The following is a 24,859-nucleotide window of genomic DNA, read 5'->3' on the forward strand; positions in this document are numbered from 1 at the left end:
TGGATCTCCTCTTTGTCTGAATTGTTAGTACCTTAGCTCCTTAAGAAAGATGATCACTTTTCTGCTGTGTTTTATTGTATAAAGAATGGTCTTTGGCAAAGTAAAAACTGAGAACATGCCATCATACTAACTCTTACGGTGTTCCAGGCACTTTACTAAGCAGTGTATATACATTAAATTCTAATCATTACTGATGAGGGTAGGTATTATTATCTCATTTTACAGATGGTGGCATTTAAATTTCAAGGAGATTAGAAAACTTGATCTGTGATCTTATAGTTAATAAGTGGGAAATAATAACGGTTAATAAGTGGGGAAGGTACAGTTTGAATCAGATTGGTAAGACTCTACAATCTATATCCTTAACCTCTATGCTTTAATGTTTCCCCAACTTCTATCAAGAGAAATATTTTATTGGATGGCAAGATACTTTGTTTTTCTCCTGACTCTCACTGAGATTGGCAGCTTCAAAACTGAGAACAGTGGATGTGATTAGACAAGAGTACTTCCGTTTTCTTTCTTGATTTTCTTAAATGTTTGTTTATTTACTTTGAGACAGAGGGAGAGAGAAAATCCCGAGCAGGGTTTTTGCTGTCAGCATGGAGCCTGACATGGGCTTGATCCCAGGAACCATGAGATCATAGCCTGAGCCGAAATCAAGAGCTGGACACTTAACCAACTGAGCCACCCAGGTGCCCCAGGATACTTTCAGTTGTACATTTTTAGGCTGTTTTATACCCTAAGGTGCAGAGGAGCCAACACTGTAATATCTTGTGGTCATATGTTTCATGGAATCTTCAATCTAAACCAGATATTTTTGGGGCGCCTGGGTGGCTCAGTCAGTTGAGTGTCCAACTTCAGCTCAGGTTATGATCTCGCAGTTTGTGAGTTCGAGCCCTGCATCAGGCTCTGTGCTGATGAGCCTGGAGCCTGCTTCGGATTCTGTCTCCCTCTCTGTCCCCACACTTGTGTGCACTCTCTCTCTCTCTCTCTCTCTCTCTCTCTCTCTCAAAAATAAATAAACATTAAGAAAAAAAAACTAAACCAGATATATTTTTTCTTTGAGGGTTGTTTATATTCTTGTTTGAAAATAAAAAATGGTCGAGTACATGAAAGCAGGATACAGAATTGTGTATGCAGCATAATCCCAGTGCAACTATAGTCGTGCACATATGTGTCAAAAAAGATGGAAAGAAAATACACATCAGTTGTTGAGTTATCTAAGGGCAGAGGGATAAGGGATGACTTCTTTGCACCATCCTATATTTTCTAAATTATGATTATTTTGATTATTTTAATGTTTGTTTATTTCTGAGAGAGAGAGCATATGCAAAAGTGGGAAAGGGGTAGAGAGAGAGGGAGACACAGAATCTGAAGCAGGCTGCAGGCTCTGAGCTCTCAGTGCAGAGCCCGATGCGGGGCTCGAACCCACGATCCGTGAAATCGTGACTTGAGCTGAAGTCAGACCTTAACTGACTGAGCCACCCAGGCGCCCCTATGTTTTCTAAATTATTACTAGTAAACATACATTACTTTTTTTCCCTTTGGATTGGCTAATTAATTTTTATAGGGTATTTTTAATGTTTGTTTTTGAGAGAGAATGTGCACAGGTGCATGCACACATGAGTGGGGAAGGGGCGGGGGTGGGGGGCAGAGGATCCAAAGCAGGCTCCCTGCTCACAGCAGAAAGCCCAATATGGGGCTTAAACTCACAAACCATGAGATCATGACCCGAGCCAAAGTCAGACACTTAACCAACTGAGCCACCCAAGTGCCCCACCCATATGGTTTTCTTAAAAAATGGGGGGTGGCGCCTGGGTGGCTCAGTTGGTTAAGCGTCCGACTTCAGCTCAGGTCATGATCTCGTGGTCCGTGAGTTCGAGCCCCACATTGGGCTCTGTGCTGACAGCTCAGAGCTTGGAGCCTGTTTCAGATTCTGTGTCTCCCTCTTTCTCTCTCTTCCACCGCTCATGCTCTGTCTCTCTCTCCTCAAAAATAAACGTTAAAAAAGAATTTTTTTTTTAAGTTATTTATTTTTGAGAGAGAGCATGTGCGAGTTGGGGAGAGGTGGAGAGAGAGAAAATCCCAAGCAGGCTCCGCACTGCCAGCACAGAGGCTAAGGCGGGGCTCAAACCCATGAACCACAGGACCATGACCTGAGCAGAAGTTAGATGCTCAACTGACTGAGCCACCTGGGTGCCCCCCCCCTTTTTTAACTTTTTATTCAAATTCCAGTTACTTAACATGCATGGACGATATAGTGATTCAACTCTTCCATATAGCACCCGGTGCTCATCTCAAAAAGCACACTCCTTAATCCCCATCACCTTTTTTAACTCATCCCCTCACCCACCTCCCCTTTGGTAACTAGCTATCAGTTTGTTCTCTGTAGTTAGGGTCTGTTTCTTGTATTACTTTCATAACAAAGAACCAATGCACATTTAACAATATTTCTTTCACTAAAACTTTTGACTGTCAGAAATCTTCCCTTTAAAAAATACTTAGCGTGTGGGGTGCCCAGGTGGCTCAGTCGGTTAAGCATCCGACTTCAGCTCAGGTCACGATCTCATGGTTTGTGAGTTTGAGCCCTGCATCGGACTCTGTGCCGACAGCTCAGAGTCTGGAGCCTGCTTCGGATTCTGTGTCTCCCTCTCTCTCTACCCCTTGCCCCTCCCCCCCCGCAACGTAAATAAACATTAAAAAATTAAAAAGAAATACTCAACTTTGTTAGCCATATTGACAGGATTCAATTTCAAAGTTTAATTTTATGGCAAAACTTTCAATAAAACTGCTTTTTAGGGGCACCTGGGTGGCTCAATCAGCTAAGCCTCCAACTCTTGATTTCATCTCAGGTCATGATCTCACAGATTTGTGAGTTTGAGCCCAGCATTGGGCTCGGCACTGACAGTTGAGAACCTGTTTGGGATTCTGTCTCTCTCTCCCTCTCTCTCTCTCTCTGCCCTTACCCCACTCACATGTGCATGTGTGCGCACTCTCTCTCTCTCTCAAAATAAATTTGATTAAAAAAACTGTAAGTATATGCTTCATAATATCTGCCTTTTTGAAGAAAAGTTAATGAAATCACAATCCCAAATTTCAGTTTGGACTTGAAACTAATTTACAGCCATTTTCAGCTGACTTTTTATAACCCCAGGACCCCTTCCATGCTACCTGTTTCTCTTGTTGATCACACAGTCAAGTGGCATGTTCTTACTATATTTTTTTTCTTGCTGGCAGATTTGGAGTTAAATGGGTTGGAATCTGGAAATGGGGATGAGGAAGCAGTGGATCGAGAACCAAGGCGCCTGAGCAGTAGGCGCTCTGTCCTCACTAGCCCCGTAGCCAACGGGGTCAACCTGGACTATGACGGACTGGGCAAAACCTGCCGAAGTCTTCCAAGTCTGAAGAAAAGTTTGTCGGGGGACTCATCCTCTGACTCTAGCCGGGGCTCCCACAATGGCCAAGTGTGGGATCCCCAGTGTAGCCCCCGAAAGGACAGGCAGGTGCATCTGACCCATTTTGAGCTTGAAGGCCTTCGCTGTCTTGTAGATAAGTTGGAGTCTCTGCCACTGCACAAGAAATGCGTCCCCACAGGGATAGAAGATGAAGATGCTCTTATTGCCGACGTAAAGGTAAGGTCGGTTATGTCGCATGACAGCCACTGGTCCGGCTGGGGCAGGCAGTCGCTCAGTTCTGAGAGAGAAAGTACAGGAATTCTGGATAATCTGCGGCTCATTCAGAAAGACATTCACGTCTACCTGTGTCTGCTGCACGGTGCTTCAGTTCTCAGGGCGAGGCTAAGTCCCTGTTGCGAAAACACTGACTTCTGTATGTTCAGTTAGGACTTAAATTTAGTCTTAAAAACAGAGATTTCAGACTGATTTTAAAAATAAAGAAGAGCCTAATCTAAGAAAGTATTTGTATTAGGAAATATTACTTAATCAAGTTACCCTCAGATAAAGAGGCCTGTTTCAGAACAGAAGTGGCCAATAGCAATCTCCAGCAGCCTCCGCCCAAGCAGACGAGAGAGAAGCTTTGCTGTGCTGGGTGGTGCTGATAGGCTTTGCATATTTAGTTTCGTACTTACCTACTATTAAGACCAAAAAAAAAAAAAAATTAAATACATTGGGACAGCTTCTGAGAAAGTGTCATTGTAAACATAATCTGTCCTGGGGCACCTGGCTGGCTCAGTCTCTGGAGTGTGCAACTCTTGATCTCGGAGTTGTGAGTTTGAGCCCCATGTTGGGTGTAGAGATTTAAAAAAAAAAACCAAAAGACATAATCTCTCCTATTGCTATATCCAGTTTCTTCATGTTATATATTTTTCTTTTTCAAGAGGTCTCCCAGTATCCGTATTTTCAGAGCCTAACCCACCCCTCATGCATTGATCTCAAAGAAATTAGCTTATTTTTAAGGAATCCAGATTTCAGCTGTCTAAATTGGAGGAAGTTCTTTTAAGTCTTTCCTCACAAGTTACCATTAACATGAACACCAAAAAGTATAAACCTGGAAATATCAATTTTCTTTTTAAAATCATCATTTGGAACTACATCTTGGGTGCAAGGCCTGGGAATGTGTAGTAGAAAGCTAGTTCACAATTAGTAATTAAGTATTTATTTTTAAACCCTGTCAGATTATCTTAAGCCACAGAAGAATTTATGTTGAATAATTTTATGTGACCCTAAGGAATATAGGCTGAATATCTGAGTACGTCTTTTCCATTCCTGATTCCTGGTTCATGTTTTTCCTTGGCCACTGCTACGGTCTGAAGTGCTTCTGCAAACACCTCAGGAAGAGTTCCAAAGTCTGGGATAGGACCTGAACTGGTTTTTTTCTCTTTTGTTTTTCTTTTTACAACAGACTTTTACATTGTATTTTATTGTTTATGCATCAGTGAAAGGGTGAAAAAATAAAGAGGCTTAAAAAAGTGGTAGCCTGGTTAGATTGGTCCTCTCCAATGGTGATAGAAGCAGGACAGTTGACTTTTTTTTTTTTTTAATGTTTGTTTATTTTTGAGAGAGAAAGAGACAGAATGCAAGTGCGTTAGGGACAGACAGAGAGGGAGACACAGAACCTGAAGCGGGCTCCAGGCTCCGAGCTGTCAGCACAGAGCCCAACACGGGGCTCGAACTCACAAGCTGTGAGATCATGATCTGAGCCAAAGTTGGACGCTCAGCCAACGGAGCCACCCAGGTGCCCCAACAGTTGATTTTTCAGTTTGGTTTTACAAGGTTTGTTCTAGAAGAAACAGGTGGCATCATCGTGGCTTGTATTTAGGGGAGGAAATGACAAAGTTCTAGATAAATGTGGTCCTATTTCTGTAATGATTAATGTGTAGCAAAACAAACTTAGTCCTACTTTTCCAGACTCACAAACTAGACTCCAAACTCACTTTCCACCCTTGAGTGAGCAAAGGACATATACATTTTCTCTTTTCCATTGTGATAGGACATATCTATTAATACTTCCTGAGAGTTTGAGTGTAACATCTTTTTTTTTTCCTCAGAAGTTTTTTTTATGTGGCTATTCCATAGATACATTTAGGAAACATTAAATTAACTTGCCTGTAGGATCCCTGAAAAGAAAGATTTCTAAGTTTATAGCTCACAGTCTTTTGGCCTGGGCGTCTGTATTTCTGAATCATGAGAAAGAATAGTTATCTTCTCAGTCCTATGGGATTTGACTCCATTGACTCCAGTTATAGGAAGCCTTATTGTAATCCACTAGTCAGCTGTACAAGGTCAAGTGTCATAATAGAAATACACAAACTCCCATAACTGTTAAATAAAGATACTTGAGGCAGAGTGGCAGGGGAAAATGTAGAAAAATTTGGGTCAAATACTAAGCAGAGTAAAAGTATGCGCGGGAAGGGGGGAAATGAGTTAAAAAGAGGTATCTAAAGAGGGCTCTTAGCATTATGAAAAGGTCTACAGAGAGCTTCCTTGTGTTTGTCAGGAATCGTGAAAGACATGGCTGCCACCCCGGGCTCAGTCAGAGTGGCACAGAGACCAGAGCCTGAGGAAGGAGTGGTCAGCAGGATGACTAGGAGACTGACAGTGTTTGAATTCTTCCTGCAGGGGCTTGTCTGCACCTTGTTTTCCTTGCCCGATACCATAGTTAAAATGCAGCTGATAGCAGAAGACAACAGACTTAGATACCAGCTGTGCAGGTAGTTTAACTTAAGATCAAATGGATTCATTATTCCTGCATTTGACCATTTATATTTAATCTGAGCTTCAGATAATAGTGAGTATAGAGCTTGAATACTTTGAGAATCTGAACATCACCCAAAAGAAAAGAAGCTGTGCATTGGGTAGGTGCCATCACCGCACAGCTGGAGACTGCAGTGCTAGAGAGCTTGGTGCTTGTAGCATAGAAGCCTACACTGCAGTGGAGGACAGCAGCAAGCCGAGTTTACTCTTCCTGCAGAGAGAGGGATTGTTTCTTGTTGCAGCCTGTGTGGCTCTTAGGAAGAACTAGCAGAAGAGATGAGCGCTCTATAGCTATATATCCCTGGAAGAAAAGTCCATTTTAGTGTTGGGGGGGAAGGGCTTTGAAGATTCTAAAATGTTAAATTCTGCATTGTTAAAGAAAGATCGGGGCACCTGAGTGGCTCAGGTCACGATCTCAGGGTTCGTGGGTTCGAGCCCCGCGTCAGGCCCTGTGCTGACAGCTCGGAATCTGGAGCCTGCTTCGGATTCTGTGTCTCCCTCCCTCTCTCTCTGCCCCTCCCCCAGGCATGTTCGTTCATTCCTTCTCTCTCTCTCTCTCTTTCTCAAAAATAAACATTAAAAATTAAAAGAGAGAGGAAGAAAGAAAATAGAATATAAAGTTGGGAGGGGATTAGATAAAAAAAAAAAAAAAAACGGGGCATTAAAAACTGTTGACCTGGGGCTCCTGGGTGGCTCAGTCTGTTGAGCATGTTGAGTGTCCAAGTCGTGATTTTGGCTCAGGTCATGTTCTCACAGTCTGAGGGATCAAGTCCCAAGTCACGCTCCTCGCTGAGCATTGAGCTGGCCTGGGATTGATTCATATTCATTCATATTCTCTCTCTCTCTCTCTCTCTCTCTCTCTCTCTCCCTCCCTCCCTCCCTCCCTCTCCCTCTCCCTCTCCCTCTCCCTCTCCCTCCCTCCCTCCCTCCCTCCCTCTCTCTCTCTCTCCCTCCCTCTCTCTCTCCCTCCCTCTCTCTCCCCTCCCTCTCTCTCCCTCCCTCTCTCTCTCTCTCCCTCTCTCTCTCTCCCTCCCTCTCTCTCCCTCCCTCTCTCTCCCTCTCTCTCCCTCTTCCTCCCTTTCCCTCCCTCTCTCCCCTCCTCTCCCCTCCCCTCCCTCCCTCTCTCTCTCCCTCTTTCCCTCTGTTCCTGAGCCCCTCCCCCACTCCTTGCTCTCTCTCTCTCTCTCTCTCTCTCTCTCTCTCTCTGGAAAAAAAAAAAAGACAGGACTTAGAGCAGTGTCAGTAATACAGTCCCATTAAAGTGAGAGAAAGTCTCTGTGTGCATTGCAGCGGTGCTGGAGAAAGGGACATGCCACCTGCTGACAGTGGGTCACAGAAAGGAGGTAGGAGTCAGCCTGAAGACTGTTTTTAATCAGAATTTATTGTTTTGTATTTATTTTGGTCATAAAGGAGCTCTTAATATATATACATACATAAAAAGGTTTTAATATATCAATGTATTTGGCTGCCCAACTCAGTGAAACAAATTCAGTGTTGTATACGTATTTACTTTCCTGTTTTCTCTAAGATATTTTGATAAGCTGGGCAAACATGTGACTTGTGGTCAAGATACTAGATCTATGAAAGCTTGTTTTCTCCTCTGTAAAATAACATCTACCTCAATGGGGCTGTTGTGAAATTTAATGATAATGTTAGTAAATATTTAATAAACTATATCACTATTACAGAAAAAAAATCAGATGTCACAAATCTATGAATAATGCCTGCCTACTCTGTGCCAGAACCGGGCTGAGTGTTGGGGTAAATATGCGCACACGCTGTGGATGAGGCCCTCGAGGGTCTTGCAAGGCAGTGGCGGAGCAGGCATTTCAATAGGCTGAGAAAGTGAGTGCGTCCTAGGTTTGCAGGCACCGTGCATGCCACTAGAGTGCTGCCTGAACACTGAGAAGCTGGGTGTGGATTCTGTCCCGAGGGAAGGAAGTGCCAGTCTTAACTCAGAAGTTAAGGGGCACCTGGCTGGCTCAGTAGGTAGAGCATGTGGCTCTTGATCTTGGGATTGTGAGTTTGAGCCCCACGTTGGTTGTAGAGAGATTGCTTATGAACAAACAAACAAACAAACAGACTTCTACTATGGGCTCCTGGGTGGCTGAGTGGATTGAGCGTCTGACTCTTGATTTCGGCTGAGGTCCTGATCCCCGGGTCATGGGATGGAGCCCTGAGTCTGGTTCCATGCTGAGTGTGAAGCCTGCTTGGGATTCTCTCTCCCTCTCCCTTTGCCCCTTTCTCCCACTCATTCTCTCTTTAAAAAAAAAAAAAAAAAAAAGTTAATAAACTTTCCTGTTAGATGATAAAACAGTATATAAATGACTCTCAGTTTGTGAATTCTAGAATTGTTCTTTGTGGTGCAATAGGCTACTACTGCTGCTCTGAACTAAGATCCTAACATTTTATTTTGTAACCATGATCTAAAAATTTACACTCGGCTCTCTCTCAGGAGTATGATGGAACCAAAAGCAAAGTCATGGTTTCAGGTAGATACAGACACTAATGATAAATTCGCTTCATCTGACACTTTGGGGGTGACTCTGGCACTAGTTAAAGAGAAGAACTGGTAGAGGATCCACTATAATTAGATCTTAATCCATTAAACTAGATTAGAGGGGGGAAAGGCAACCTGTATAAATAAAACTTCATTTGAAATATAATCCACACATTCTAAGTGGGAAGTTTTATATTTATTTACTCATCAGTTTATTTTTTAAATGTAAACTCTATACCCAACATGGGGCTTGAACTCATGACCCCAAGATCAAGAGTCACATGCTCCACCAACTGAGCCAGCCTGGTACCCCCTAAGAAAAAAGTTTTGAATAATTTAATAGCTACAAGGCATATAAGATTAGGTTAAAATACATAATAATTCTTCAAAGTGTTATTATATTATTGTGTTATGTAATGTCATGTTCTTACCATCTCTGATCTTTGGTGCCTGTCTTTTATTCTGAATTAATGTCGGGGGGGGGGGGGGGGACTGGCCTCGTTTAATCAGCGATTTGGAAGCCCTGTCTGGTTTTTGTCCTTTCCTGGTGGCCTCTCGGGTTTTACTTGCTACAGCTGGTAACATGTTTCTCCTTAGTATTCCATTCTTTATCACCCCTCCAGGTTAGATAGGACTGAGATAAGAACCAGGATTTTCCAAGAAGACCTCTCACACTATTAAGGAGAGCGTTTCAGACATAATAGTCTGATTGAACTTGGTCTTTCAGTCTTAAGATAAAGGGCAAACGAGACGTTTAGGATTAGAATGGCCATAGAAACTTTTTCAGGGAGAGCTCAACCAAAAAGCACAGAACTCCCACCTTTCTTGGTAAACTACTGTAAAAATTGAAATATTTAGCCCCTCCCTGGCAGCAAAGCCCAAGCCCCAAAAAGCATATTAAGCCACTGACTACATCAGAAACTCACTGACACAACTGTCCTGGAAATAAAAAGGTTTCCAGTGGTAAGAGCTAGGTTCTTAGTGGCCTGAGATGTTTATTTCAAAGCAGCTCCTGTAATTTCTGAAAAAAAAGCCAAGTTATAGTTATGAGAGTCTGAAAATTACATAAATCTAGATCCCAAATACAGTACACTGTAGTGAGAGGTGGCTTGTTCAGTCCGAGCTTCACCCTGACCGTGAATCAGTGTGTGGAGAGTGTGTGGCACGCATCACTCGAGTAGCTGCCACAAATGGCATCGAGACGTCTGACGGGATACGAGGCTGGCCGCATCATCCAGGGAACATCAAGAATGTGGCAGGCAAAACAAACGACTAGGATAGGAAATGGGCAGGAGTGCTGGTGTCCTGGGGGGAGGGGTAATCTGAGGGGCAGAGTCCCAGGAGACTGGTGGATGTGGAATTGGCAGACACAGATTCAGTGGCTCCTTGCGCTGGTACCAAGGCAGGAGATAAAGCCCCTTGACGCCTTGACCTCAGGTTGTACGTCGGCTAGCTTTACTTGGTCAAGATGGAACCGCGGGAAGAGCTGCCTAGACGTTCCGGTTATGGTGGTAGAGTGCCCAGTCGTGACCAGAGGCAGGCATCTGTTGTCGAAGTGGTTGATATTAAACAGACATATGTATTGAATATCTCAGTATTGGTTGAAATGTGTCATTCCTGAAGGTTTTTCTGGAAACATGTATGCTCATTCTGGATTCTGGGCTGGGAGAGCAGCAGTGAGGGCAGGTGAAGCAGGCGGGTGTGTGGGGAAAGAAGGGAAGTTGGAGGAACTCAGCTTGGGTGCCTGGCTCTTGCACAGGCTGAACTTCGGGTGACTCGCTGTTTGCCTGAAGAGCAGGAGGGAGAATTGGCGGGGGGGGGGTCAGTGGGCAGGAGTGCCGGCTGTAACAATAAGAAGTGACCCTGAGGGGCAGGGTGTGGACGAAGACAAGGACACTCACGGGCCCAGATGCAGAACGGGTTAAAGCCTTCCCTTTTGCTGGCGCCTTCCGAAGTCGGCCAGAGGGAGCCCTCCGGGCCGGCCTTGGGTTCTCCTATTGCAGTGGTGGTGGGAGGGAGGAGGCGGGGGCGCGGCCCGGCTCGCCTCCCGGGCAGCCTTTCCTCCAATCACCAGGCCGAGAGCGCCGGCTGAGCACACCCCCTCCCGACTCTGCAGCAGGACGGCTGGGCCCTCTGCCTGGCTCGCTCACTCGAGCTCAGCTCCCCCTCCTGCCATCTTCCGTTGCAAAGCATTTCTGGGAGCTGCATGTGGGTGACGCAGCAGCATTGTTCGCAGGCACAGGAAGCCGCGGCTGAGCTGAAGGGCTCGAGAAGGAGCTCAGAGCACGACACGCTGCTCCCTCTGGGTAGCCTCAAGGGTTATAGCTGGACTGCCCCGCCTGATGTACTTTGGGAGATTCCAGAATTTTCAAGTAAATCAGGATTTTCCTAGAGGCAGAAAACCTAAACTCCTTCAGCACAACTTCCAATACAGAAAACAAAACAAAGACGCTGGGGAAACTTCCACCAAGAGCTTCAGCAGCTCCAGAGCGACGAGAAACGCAAGGTCAGGCGGGTGGGCGGCAAACCCTTTCTGGCTCGGGGTGTGTGTAACTGTAGGGACTTTGTCTCAGCGGAAGAGGCGGAAGAACAGCCTACCAGGGGACTCCAGGACAATGCTCAGGTTACTTGGTGTTGCTCTAGCCGTCATTGCACTTGTTCCCTCTCCTGGTGGGATGTGCTCTTGAATGGGGTCTCTTGGCTTTGGGGAATCCTTTTTCCTTCTCTTCCCAGACGCCCGCTGTTCTCTTCCCCTTCCTGTGATGTGTGGGGTGTGGGCTTGTGTTTGAATGTTCTCCCGAATGCCAGGAGCCTAGATAGGCGTCAGCCTTTCCGCACTCCACCCCCGCTCCCTGTCCCAAACCCCCTCTGGTGAAGGGTGGTGGCTGCTTTATATGGTTTCTTGGAGGGCCTCAGCTGGAGTCTGCCTTTTTTGATGAAGCAGGGCGAGTTTGGTTGTCTGGCCCCAACAAAATAAGGCTTGGAAGGAAATCTGCATTTCCCTCCACACCCACACAGACCCCGGTAACAGAGTCGTATATGTGTGAACAGCTGCCCCCCACCCCCCACGCAGACACAGTTTCTCCACCTACCTTTCCTTATCCCCCACAAAAAATCTTGCAGGTAGATTTAGACTGCTTTTGGTGAACGGTTAGGTTCCTTTTGCTACTCTTAAACAATTGTGGATCTTTCTGTGAGGTCTGTTTTGCTGAAAGTGGAAAGTCCCTGTTTGTGGACAGCTCAGTGCTCTCCGGGGCGGCAGAGGAAATGGGCAGAGTCCTGCTCCTCAGCAGTAGACATGGGGGAGGGGAACTGTGCACTCCCTCGCACACGTTTTGAATGGACCTGAATTTTTCACCCTAGGGAGATTAGGAGTCCAAACTGGAGCCCAGTCCCAGAGCCTTAGTCCCACGTGGCACCGCACCCCGCCTCTTCACCCCCACGCTGTGCGGTGCTAAACAGGACACTTCAGAATAGGATGTCATAGCAACTTGAAGTAAATAAAACGTCTGCAAATGAAATCAGTTTGGGGGAGGGTGAGAGGCAGCTGGAGACTTGGCAAAGGGGTTTTTCGTAGAGGAGCTTCCTGGGTGTTTTAAAGGGTCTTTCTGAGTCCCAACTCGAATTTGGAGCATGATCCTTGGTAGAGAAGTGCCGCATGCTTCAAAAAGTCCTGGCCTCTAGGCACAGAGCCCACAAGATTATGGAAATGGTTATTAAAGATGGCCTAGGCATGCTTATTGTCCAGGATCAAAGTTGAGTGTTCACTGAAACACTGAAACAGTTAACACCCTGTACACAGTAGGGCAACCTGAAAGGAATCTCGTAACTTGTCTTCTGGATTTGTGTTCTTTTGCTGTTGCCCTTGCTGTAGGGCGCATGAGGTCAGAGGAAGAGGGATTTCGTCTTCTGCTCTAAGGTTCAGGATTCAGAAATTTCTGTCGAAAACATAAAGGCTTGCTTCCAAATAACACTCAACCAGTATGATTCACTTAAGTGGTAGTTTCTTACTGTAGCAGTGTCCTCAAGTCATTCAAACTAGATTGGCTAAAGCCATCAAAACTGTTGCCCCTAAATTGTTCCTGTTCCATTCCAGAATAAAGCCAAATGATTGACTGTGTGTGTGTGTGTGTGTGTGTGTGTGTGTGTGTGTGTGTGTGTGAGAGAGAGAGAGAGAGAGAGAGAGAGAGAGAGAGAGAGAGAGAGATTAATCGATTGGTTAATTTGAAGTTGGGATTTCTGTAATCAGACTTAGAAGAACAGAGCTCTGGGTTGAATCAAGACATTAAGATTGTTGTTCTGTTCATATTATTAATTAAGTATTAGCCAATCTTTTTTGCCACTTTGCTGAGATCTGCAAAATGAAAGCAGTACTTCTTGATAATTGTCACTGGTGTTGAAAAGTAAGGGGGCAATATAAAGTTTTACTGCCATGTATAGAACTGTGTGCCAAGTAACACTTGTCGCCCCAGAGCTAGTTACTTCAGCATACGTATTAACAGTACAGTGAGTATGCAGGTACGGGGTTGGGAGCAAAGGTAAATTCAAAGTCTTGATAGTACTACAGTAGTTTGAGTTTTCTCTTTCATCTTCAATTTATTTGTTTGGCAGTGAGTCTCTAAATGAAGGGAAAACACAGCTGCCAGCCTGCCCTTCCCATGTCGCTTGTGGGGACTGAGGCTAAGTCTGGATGCTGTTGGGAGTGGTTGGCTCTTTGTTCACTGTGTCCTGCTTTTCTTCCCCCCTCTTCTATCCTATTCTGCCCTTAGATTTTGCTGGAGGAGCTTGCCAACAGCGATCCCAAGTTAGCCCTCACTGGAGTCCCTATAGTACAGTGGCCAAAAAGGGATAAGGTAAGAAACTATTGTTCTTATCTTCAGGCTGCTGAAGCATTTTGCTAGCCGACCATCCCCATTCCGGGAAGAAAAAGAACAACTAGAGGCAGACAGCTTTTGGTGCATTAATATGAACTGACAGAAAATCATTACTCAGTTCTGTTTTAACTCTTAGGTCAGGGTAATTAGCTATCTTTAGAGGTGACTCTGTTAACGGAACTATCAAACCAGAAACCTGCCTCCAGGTTTGGATGCAAAAGTGTGCATTTGTTCACCAGAATGGATCAGTTCCTATCCTTCTGGCCCAGTGATTCGGTGATTCTCAGATATTTTTTAAAACTAGTTAAAATAATTACATACATATTCAAATGGCTGGAGTATTTCTATGATGGCCTGAGTGTACACTCAAGATTCCCCTTCATTTGGATTTTTCAGTATCAAAAAGAGAAGGAAAGGGATCACCTGTAAGCTAATAAATTGTCAGGTATGAATTTTCATGCCTCTTCAGTTAGGTCCTGTGTAATTTTTCCCATATTGTCCTTTGTCAAGGTTATTTATCAAATAAAACGTAAGGGCCCATGGGTCTGGCAAATACGTAGGCCCTTCTTTGGTTTTCCCCGGTTGAAATTTGCAGAGCCATCACATTCCAGGAGTGTTTAGGTGAATAGCTGTGAAAGATGTCTTAAAGAACCACTTCTTACTACCAGGGTGGAGGAGTCCCACTTGGCCTGGGCTTGACCACATGAGACTGCCTCAGAACAGTTTAGGCATCTCTGGCTGTTCAATGTTTTGTGTCAGGAACATGTTTGAGGCACCGCGGAAAAAAACTGAAAGACCCAGTCCTTGTTCTTGAAAAGATCACCAGCTGGACAAATACAAGCACTAAAATTTTAAACGTATACCTGAGGGATGTATTTTACTGGAGTGTCTGTCATGTGCCAGACTCAGAGTAATAAAGAAATGAGCAAGATTCATCTCGCCCTCAAGTAGTTTATCGTCATCTTTAGGAGTATCTTCTGAGTAGTAATATCCAGGATAGGGAAATATTGGAGGGTCCCTGGAATGACATTTGGTACATAGAAAGCCTCAGGGAGGGGTGAATCTCACAGCTCAGCAGAGTGAGAGGGACGTGACTGAAGTAGATAGCCTGAAGGGACTGGCAAACCTTGTCTTTGAAGGTAATACGTAGGTGATAAGTAGAGTAAAATCAATAAATATTTTAGGTTTCGCAGGCCACGCAGTCTCTGTCGGCAACTTCTCCACTCTGTCATTGCAAGTGAAAGCAGCCATAGACCAGACAGAAAACAAATGAACATCATGGTACTCCAGTCAAATTTCATGTACAAACAGGCAGTGGGCAGATCTGCCCACGGGCCATAGTTTGCCAAGCCTTGTGATCTTATGCCCCCTCCAGTCCTTAAAGCTACTTGATATATTTGACCTCACCGCTTTCTCTTTCTAGCTTAAATTCCCCACCCGGCCAAAGGTGCGGGTTCCTACCATCCCCATCACAAAGCCTCACACTATGAAACCAGCTCCTCGGTTAACACCTGTGAGGCCGGCCGCTGCCTCCCCCATAGTGTCAGGAGCCCGGCGGAGACGAGTGCGCTGTCGAAAATGCAAAGCCTGTGTGCAAGGAGAGTGTGGTGTCTGCCACTACTGCAGGGACATGAAGAAGTTCGGGGGGCCTGGTCGCATGAAGCAGTCGTGTGTCCTTCGGCAGTGCTTGGCAGTAAGTGGTCTGCTGGATACAGAGCTTGGGGGAGGGGTGGTGGTGCCAAAAGGACTGAAACACAGGTAGTAGAGGGTGGTAGAGCCTTCAGAGATGGAAAGGAGAAGTTACTCTCTCTCTCTTTGGCTTGCTTTGTTTTGCCCCATTTCTCTCTGAGTTCAGAAGGAAGATACCTCACACTAAAAATGATCCCATTTAACCTTTCAGCCTTGCTCGCCCAGTTTTCAAATGAGGGAGCAGTGTTTCAAGGGCAAATCACTGCTTCTTGTCCCCTCTTTAACTGGATTAGAAAGGAAGGACCTGGGAGGCCTGGGATAGACTGGTGAAAATAAACTGGTCTCTGTCAGTCTCTAGTTCTCAGCTGGTTCACTCTCCCTATCCTCTTTCTCATCTAGTTTTCCTACCAGAAACCTCTCTTCTCCACCTGGTTTCCTTGCTCCCTAAGTGTTCCCAGGAGAATTAGAGGAAGCAAAGCACTCGTCTTCAGTTAAAGGGAAGCTAAACCGATAAGGATCTAAGTCTGCTCTTTTCTTGGTTTCTGTCTTTGTCCTCTTGTAGCCCAGACTGCCTCACTCAGTCACATGTTCCCTCTGTGGAGAGGTGGATCAAAATGAGGAGACACAGGACTTCGAGAAGAAACTTATGGAATGCTGTATCTGCAACGAGATTGTTCATCCTGGCTGCCTCCAGGTGAGGAGAGGCCAAAGGGGCCCCTAAGGTCTCAGGTACTGAGTGGAGCAGAGGAGGGTGGGAATCCCCGATCTGGACCATCAGCAATGGGCTATGTAGTGGTCTAACATCTGTCCTTGATTCATGGTCTATGCTGTGTGTCAGCCACTGGCTCGACCCTGAGGATAGTCTCGGACACAGAATAATAGTCCCGTTCCCTGCCCTCATGGAGCTTGCGGTCTGGCCTCCATGGAGTGTGTTTGGAGTCCCCAGGCTATCATGGAACTGCCTGGTCTATTTGGGAATGCCTTGTGCCTTTAAGCATCTCTCCTGTGTACTTGACTGTATCTCTGGATGTCAGTTCCTGAAAGATGGTTAGAGTAATAGTATCAGCTAACGTTTAATGAGTGTATCAGGCTTGGTTCACACTTGAGGGCCTTTAAGAAAAAATGATAGAGGTTGTGCCTGGGTGGCTCAATCAGTTAAGCATCTGACTCTTGGTTTTGGCTCAGGTCATGATGTCCCAGATTGGGAGTTCAAGTAAAAAAAAAAAAGAGAAAATGATAGAGGGGCACCTAAGGTGGCTCAGTCGGCTCAGGCTATGATCCCAGGGTCGTGGGATCAAGCCCCGAGTCCAGCTCTGCACAGAACGTGGAGCCTGTTTAAGATTCTTTCCCTCTCTCTCTCCCTCTCTCCCCCTCTCTCTCCCTCTCTCCCCCTCTCTCCCCCTCTCTCCCTCTCTCCCCCTCTCTCTCCCTCTCTCTCCCTCTCTCTCCCTCTCTCTCCCTCTCTCTCCCTCTCTCTCCCTCTCTCTCCCTCTCTCTCCCTCTCTCTCCCTCTCTCTCCCTCTCTCTCCCTCTCTCTCCCTCTCTCTCCCTCTCTCTCCCTCTCTCTCCCTCTCTCTCCTCTCTCCCTCTTTCCCCCTCTCCCTCTCTCTCCCTCTCTCTCCCTCTCTCTCCCTCTCTCTCCCTCTCTCTCCCTCTCTCTCCCTCTCTCTCCCTCTCTCTCCCTCTCTCTCCCTCTCTCTCCCTCTCTCTCCCTCTCTCTCCCTCTCTCTCCCTCTCTCTCCCTCTCTCTCCCTCTCTCTCCCTCTCTCTCCCTCTCTCTCCCTCTCTCTCCCTCTCTCTCCCTCTCTCTCCCTCTCTCTCCCTCTCCCCCTCTCCCCCTCTCCCCCTCTCCCCCTCTCTCTCTCTCCCTCTCTCTCTCTCTCTCTCTCTCTCTCTCTCTCCCCCCGCCCCCCCCCCCCGCCACTCTTCACCTGCTCATGTGTGCGCTCGCTCACTCTCTCTAAAAAAAATCTTAAAAGGAAAGAAAAAGTGATAGGGAAGCTGATACAGTCTTTAGGAGGTAGCATCAAATCTTTAAGCATGGGCCCTGGGCCTAAGTATGCGCCAGAGCTCCTTAAGTGATACTAATATGTGGCTGGGGTGGACAACCATTGTTTTATATGCATTCTCTTGTTTACATCTTTTAAGATAGCCCTGTGAAGTTGGGTCTACCCTGTTACTTCATTCTTTAAAGGGCATTGGTGCTGGTACTTTGTCGATTTTTCCAAAGGTGTCAGCTATATCACGACTGCCACCTGGCTGACAATGATTGTAAGATACAGTTAATTGTGAGAAGCAGCTCAATTTTAGAAATATTCAAATGTGAAAAAAATATGCATCATAAGATCAGTAAAATTAAGGTATCCTCTCCATGCTGATAAACGAAGCATTTACTATATGTCAAGCTTTTATCTAAACACATTATTTAACAAGTAATTCATTTAATCCTCACCACACCCTTATAGGAGTATTTATGCGCACTGTACAGTTGAGAACAGAGTCACAGAGACTAGGCTACAGTCTCTGAACCCAAGCAATCATAATTACTATGCCCCACTATCAAGATGAGGTCTGGCACCATTCTGAATAGTGTGGTCAGTTCCTTTAGCAGAGAGGCATGAGATGCTCAAGAAAATAAATGTGTCAGGAAAGATACATATAGAAGTCTGCAGACCCCAGATTGACGCAGACTCTTGGGAATCTCCTCGTGGAATCTAACTTTGATCAAGTAACCAAGAGTGAAGGTGACCGGTCTCCTAGTGGCTAGGAGTGGGGCTGAATGACTCGGTTTTTCTTCCCGATGGGCCGATGTGTTTACAAATGGGTAAAACTTCCAGGTTCTTCCCAACCATGTGGCTGTTATTGTTTGATAAAGGAGCCTTAAGAAACAGGCTTTTTTTTTTTTTTTTTTTTTTTTTTAATGAGAGAGATTTTTAACATCTCTGTCTTCCTCTAGATGGATGGAGAGGGGTTGCTTAATGAGGAATTGCCAAATTGCTGGGAGTGTCCAAAGTGCTACCAGGAGGACAACTCAGAGAAAGCCCAGGTAAGGAAGCTTTATCCAGACTGCACCGGAGAAGAAAAGAAACGTCCGGCTTAGGGGATGGCTAGAGTCTGTTTGCCTTTGTGTCTTTGTTCACATGGTTTTTCTGACCATGGAGATGATTTTGTATTTTGTTTGATAACTTTTTTTCCCCCCTCTTCGGTTAATTATTTGTTTTTCTTTTGTTTGAGTTTTTGTGTTACTGAATATTGTTCCACTTGGGGTCTGCAAATTGCTGAGGTCCTCTTACACTCTGAGACCCTAGAAAAAGGGGCAGCATAGCTAGGCTGTGTGAGGAGGGCAGTGAGGCGAGCACGGTTGCTCCTGAGGAATGAAACTAGAGGGAAGGCAGTGACCTGAGGCAGCTAGTAAATACAGTGGTGTGCCGGAGTTTCCAGTTAAGCGGGCTCACATTTTTGTCCTCTTCACCTTTATGGCCCTACAGAAAACCCTACCCTTGTGCCCTACACAGGCAGCCCCTCCCTGCAAGGGGACCAGTGCCATGACCTTGGCCCTGAGTAGCTGACATTGCTGGCCTGATGGGTAATACCAAAGGGCCAAGAGGACTCTGGTTGATCAGGCCAGGAGGAATAAGACCTGTTGAGGGCACAGACAGAGGAGGCAGCTGGCCTAGTGGCAGCCATCCAGGCCCAGTGGTCTCCTCCAGGCGCATCGCACTGGAGTAGGGACAAGTTTCCTGGTCTGTCTGTTTCTTCCCACTTGGGTACTGAGGTGACTGAATTTTCATTCTATATATCTTTGAAGGGCAGGGATTTCTAGAGTGGACTAGTGCTGAAGTTCTCCTTATCCCAAGTTCTTAAACTAGGGGTTCTTAAACATTTTCTCTTCACTGACGACAGTGGAGGCAGTAGTGGTGGTGTTTGCCTCCCTGCCACAGCAGGTAGGGGGACAGATGCCTCATTTTATCTCTTTTAAGTTTATTTATTTTGAGAGAGAGGGAGAGAGCACATGTGTGCACACAAGTTGGAGAGGGGCAGGGGGTGGGGGGGAGGGAGAGAATCCCCAGCAGACTCCGTGCTGTGAACACAGAGCCTGACGCAGGGCCCGAACCCACGAACCATGAGATCATGACCTGAACCGAAACCAAGAGTCAGATGCTTGACTGACTGAGCCACCCGGGTGCCCCAGGTGGCTGTACGTTAGTATTGCCTTCTTGCATTGTAAAAGCCAAAAGCCAGCACCCACAAGGTAGTCATTCTCTTCCAACCACGGTGCCCTATGAATGTAGAGGAAAGGGAGCAGGCTTGTTGCTGAGGGACAGAAACCATCTCCTTGAGGAAAATGTGAACCACTGCTCACTGATCCCTAGTGGAACACTGGTGCAGCCTCATCACGGCGGCGTCATGGTGGCCCCAGAGGGAGACAAGTGGCGTAGGATGAGGTCGTGGACCTTTGTGGAATGTCAGTTTCACTGAACCAAAATTCCTCTTTTTCATCCAGAGTAGATTCCTTTGGAGCAGTGTGGTTCCTCAGAGGTTCTCATTCTCTGCTTTATATTCCATGCAGTTGGTCTCTAAGGGTAGGGTAGGGTGCTGAGTGGAAGAAGCAGCCTGGTGGAGTCCAGCTCAGACACCAGTGGAGCTAAAAGTGGTGTTTACTTCTGTCAGATTCTGCGTTCTAGTTTAAATGGTATATGTAGACTGCTTTTCTTCTACCACAGGCATCTCTCTTCTATCAAAAGCATCTCCTGGGTGAAGGAGTTAAATTAGAGATAGAACTAAAAACGGTCAGATTGCATAGGGGTAAAGTTGTGGCCTCTTTAAAGCGTGTCTTTATCCAGGGAATTATAATCCAGAAATTGGGGCAAGAGATGAATAAGGTGGGCTGTGGAATCGTGCAGCCCAAATTTGGATCTCACTCCTCTATACTTGAACACAGACCTTTTTGTCACAGGTAGATTTCCCAAGTGACCTATTTTAAGGGTTTTGTTCTGTAATCAGCTTTCTCAGCACAGACTTGAGCTCGGTTGCTGATCCAGGCAGATTGCAGACTAGACTCTGAGGAGGTGACCACCCTGTAGCATGCAGGTACCCCTTTCCCCATAGACGAGCGGTGATCTGTCTTTTCTCTAGTCTCCTGAGAGCAGTAGTGAGGCTCACCCCGTAAATGTAGAGGGTTTTGGAGAAAGCACTGATGTGGCTTTTTGGGGGCCTGTTTTGCAGAAGCGGAAAATGGAAGAGAGCGATGAAGAATCCGTGCAAGCCAAAGTCCTGCGGCCCCTGCGGAGCTGCGACGAGCCCCTCACGCCCCCGCCTCACTCACCCACTTCTATGCTACAGCTCATCCATGACCCGGTTTCCCCTCGGGGTATGGTGACTCGGTCATCCCCTGGGGCTGGCCCCAGCGACCACCACAGTGCCAGCCGGGATGAGCGCTTCAAACGGCGGCAGTTGCTGCGGCTGCAGGCCACAGAGCGCACCATGGTACGGGAAAAGGAGAACAATCCCAGCGGCAAAAAGGAGCTGTCTGAAGTTGAGAAAGCCAAGATCCGGGGATCGTACCTCACTGTCACGCTACAGAGGCCCACCAAAGAGCTCCACGGGACATCCATTGTGCCCAAGCTGCAGGCCATCACGGCCTCCTCTGCCAACCTTCGCCATTCCCCCCGCGTGCTAGTACAGCACTGCCCAGCCCGAACCCCCCAGCGTGGGGATGAGGAGGGGCTGGGGGGAGAGGAGGAGGAAGAGGAGGAGGAGGAGGAGGAAGATGACAGTGCAGAGGAGGGGGGTGCAGCCAGGCTGAATGGCCGGGGCAGTTGGGCTCAGGATGGAGACGAAAGCTGGATGCAGCGGGAGGTCTGGATGTCTGTCTTCCGCTACCTCAGCCGCAGAGAACTTTGTGAATGTATGCGAGTGTGCAAGACGTGGTATAAATGGTGAGCAGGGATACAGGGATCAGGAATAGGGGTATGGGAGCAGGTGGCAGGTTTTCCATAAGAGAACTGCATGCGTCCTGGCATCTGGAGGCTTGCTGGGTCTTAAAGGATTGAATCCACTCTGTCTGTTCCCTAGACAGTGGGTCCTGTTATATTTGTGGCCAGTCGTGCCTATAGGTGTGGCCCTTCAGGGGAATGTGGCCCTTTGCTTCCTCTCCCTGCTCCGACCTTTCCCATCTCTCTTTTTACTGAACATATGAAACTGATCTGGGGGATGGATTTATATAGTTTGTGCTGAAACTTCAGTCCACGGAGCTGCGACAGTTTTCCCCCTCAAGTAAGCTGCACTCATCACCCATCTGTTGAGAGCCTGTGATGATGTGATAGTCACTGTTATTGGTGACACACGTGACTGCTTTTAAGCCCCTGCCTCAATTACCTCTCCATCTAATGAAAGGGGTGGACATGCTTTTCAAAAAATTTGAATGTTTCCACAGTTTTCCAGTTGTTTGTTCTTATCCCAATAAGACCTACCATTTCTTCTCAAAAGGGTGATGCTTGGACCACTGGCATTACCTGGGGTCATGTTAGAAACGCAGATTCTCAGGGTCCGTTTCAATATGGCCTGAGTCAGAGCTTTGGGGGTGGAGCCAAGCAAACTGTTTTTAACACTTTTTCCAGGGGCTTCTGATACACTGCTCTATCATAAGCAGCTTGTTTCTGCCATAGAAGTCTTATGTGCCACTGGTGAAATATTTTCAGTCTTTAAATAAAGACCTCATTCTTTACAAACACTAGTTTTATTTCCCAAATCTGAATTAATATGTGATCTACCCAAATTCTCCTAATATTTTCTCTTTGTAGAGCTAGTGGGCCTGCCTGGCTCTATTCCTCAGTTTCCAGGCTGAGCCACATAAGACTGCCATTATGTGCTGTCTCCCCTTCCCCTGCCAACCAGACTCTGAGCCGGGCTGGGAGGCAGGGGCTGTAAAATATTAAACAGAAGCCTGCATGTTGCAGTGCTATTTGTGGCCTGTGGACTGTAGATTGCAGTGGAAAGGCAGGCCTTTCGCTTTCAGTTCTGGTCTGGACTGGACCAGAGAATATAAAGATAGCCCTGAGGCAAAAACGCAAGATGGGAAGAAGACTCTCCAGGCCTGATAATAAAGAGCCTCTTTCTGCCTGATACAGTAGTGGGCTCTTTCTAGAGCTTAAAGGAGGACTGACTGTAGATATGCTGAGGAACGCCTGCATCTCAGGCAGCTGGGTATGACTGACAAAGGAGAGAATGAAGGCAAGCCTAAGGCTTCAGGCAGCAGGAAGTCAATTTTTTAAATAATTCCTTATGTACACTTTGGGGAGCCATACCATTTTAATGCACATGAGAGAGTATAGTATACTGTTTGTCATGTGTTCCTAACCACTGCGCTGTATTCCCAGCCCTTCCAAAGTAAATCAGTGAACTGGTCAAGTTGCCTACTACTTAACCTGTAGGGCTGCCATAGAGGACAGGCCCTTTTGTCTGAGGATTAAAAAAACAAAAACAAACAAAAAAAAAACCCAGCAGGGCATGATCCTTGTCTGCTTATAGAAGAACCTGGGGAGGGTGACACTCCAGGTGCTCTGTGTTTTCTAGAAGCCTGCAGTACCCTTTGATGGGAGCTCCTCTGACAAGGAGTATCACATTGACGGCTAGTGTTCTCTCCTTCTGTCACAGGTGCTGCGACAAGAGACTTTGGACAAAAATTGACTTGAGTAGGTGTAAGGCTATTGTACCCCAGGCCCTCAGTGGCATCATCAAGAGGCAACCAGTTAGCCTGGACCTCAGTTGGACCAACATCTCCAAAAAACAACTGACGTGGCTCGTCAATAGACTGCCAGGTGAGCAGGCAGGGAAAGCTGAGTTACAGGCAGTGCTTAAAACTGCTTTAGGGCAATTTAGGGCAACAGTCCCATTCCATTGTTGTCTTTCTGCTTAACAAGGGATTCACCCAGGGCCACCTTAACTGCCAGTCCCCAGGCGGCACCCCAGACTAGCTGGACTAGCCAATCATTGCCCCGGACAATGAAGAGAATGGGTCTTCTCAACACAACCACTGAAGAGATTTGAGTAAGATGTTGCCATGATCAGCCCCTTAGAATGCTTTGTTCCCCTCAGCATTTTGAGGTCTTGGGAAGACAGTGTCTCGCATACTACATTGCTCTTGTAGGAACTAAGTAATTGGTTTTACCACCAAAGCTAGAAGATGTCATATAGGAGACCATAGGAATTTTTGAACTGGATTTCTAGACTGAGAATCCGTTTTACCGTGGTCACATCAGCTCGTCGTTGAGGCTTTGGATGTGCTGATAGAGTATACGATTGCATGTCTGTTTCTTCCCGCTGCAGGACTGAAAGACCTCCTCCTAGCGGGCTGTTCCTGGTCTGCAGTCTCTGCCCTCAGCACCTCCAGCTGCCCCCTTCTCAGGACCCTTGATCTTCGGTGGGCAGTGGGAATCAAGGACCCTCAAATTCGGGACTTGCTGACTCCACCGGCTGATAAACCAGGTGTGCTCTGGGCCTGACTTCTCTGTGGTCACCTGAGGGTAGCTTTGTCTTTCGACAGACTTTGTCCTCAGAAACTAAAAAAGTGTTACAAATGATGCTGTGGATGAGTGCAAATGGAGAACAGAGCAATGGACTCAAGGTTAGCTATTTACAGCCAGTTACCTGCCTGCAGATAAAGGAGGGACTACTCCGTCTCAGGGGTATTGGAGTTTGGGGCCCAGAGAGTATAATCCTGAGGAAGGCCGGGAAGGCTTCATGGTTGAGGTGGAACATTGAAAGCTGTTTGCATTATGGTCTAAAAAAGTGTGGGAGTGTGGAAAGGGGTGGAGCATGCCACACATACCCTTTTGCTCTATAAGTGAGGCATAATCTAGCAGCTGGGAAGAAAGAAAACGTGTCTGGTTTCCTAGAAACTGCCCCCACACACTGCTCACTACAGGCAGGGCTGGGTGTGGGCAGTTCGCTCAACCGCTGCAAGAAGGCCTGGCCAGGAAGGAGCTGAAGCTGCCTGAGGCTTTGGAGCTGGACCAGAGTTAAGAGTTTTGACCTAGGTTCTTTTCTGTGCAGGTCAGGACAATCGCAGCAAGCTCCGGAACATGACTGACTTCCGGCTGGCAGGCCTTGACATCACAGACGCCACACTTCGCCTCATCATTCGCCACATGCCCCTCCTTTCTCGACTCGACCTCAGTCACTGCAGCCACCTGACAGATCAGTCCTCCAATCTGCTCACCGCTGTCGGGTCTTCCACTCGCTACTCCCTCACAGAGCTCAACATGGCAGGTATGCTGCTGTGATGTTTCATGACAGACGGTACCCCGTGCCTCCTGGAGGGCCCAGCCCTCCCTGGAACTTGACCAGTAAAACAATGAACTTGGGTCTGTTGACCGAACTGTGTTAACTCGTTTCCTCACACCTGAACAAGGACATTGATTTCTCGCTCTCTGTTTTAACCGATGGGGGTGGAGGCCCAAGTAGTTGTCAGATGCCTAAGGTCATGGCCAACTGCCAGCCACAGCCTGGTCAGCTTTGCAGTGCAGGGAGTGAGGCATCGGGGGGCACTTCCCATCTCTGAGCCAGGTAGTTACAAGATACAG

The 24,859-nt window shown here is 46.8% G+C and overlaps 1 protein-coding gene across 1 annotated transcript in view; it reads left to right on the top strand.

The window, feature by feature from the left end:
• The window catches only part of KDM2A (lysine demethylase 2A), a 111,493-nt gene that overhangs the window by 83,816 nt on the left and 2,818 nt on the right, over positions 1 to 24,859 (top strand). Inside the window, exons 13-21 of the mRNA XM_042959162.1 lie at positions 3,238 to 3,632; positions 13,482 to 13,565; positions 15,010 to 15,279; positions 15,838 to 15,969; positions 18,232 to 18,321; positions 20,502 to 21,214; positions 22,932 to 23,095; positions 23,604 to 23,762; positions 24,330 to 24,545. Of these exons, the coding sequence (XP_042815096.1) occupies positions 3,238 to 3,632; positions 13,482 to 13,565; positions 15,010 to 15,279; positions 15,838 to 15,969; positions 18,232 to 18,321; positions 20,502 to 21,214; positions 22,932 to 23,095; positions 23,604 to 23,762; positions 24,330 to 24,545 (2,223 nt within the window). The remainder of the gene's footprint in view (positions 1 to 3,237; positions 3,633 to 13,481; positions 13,566 to 15,009; positions 15,280 to 15,837; positions 15,970 to 18,231; positions 18,322 to 20,501; positions 21,215 to 22,931; positions 23,096 to 23,603; positions 23,763 to 24,329; positions 24,546 to 24,859) is intronic.

The sequence above is a fragment of the Panthera tigris genome, chromosome D1 (assembly GCF_018350195.1).
Source record: "Panthera tigris isolate Pti1 chromosome D1, P.tigris_Pti1_mat1.1, whole genome shotgun sequence".
NCBI lineage: Eukaryota > Metazoa > Chordata > Mammalia > Carnivora > Felidae > Panthera > Panthera tigris.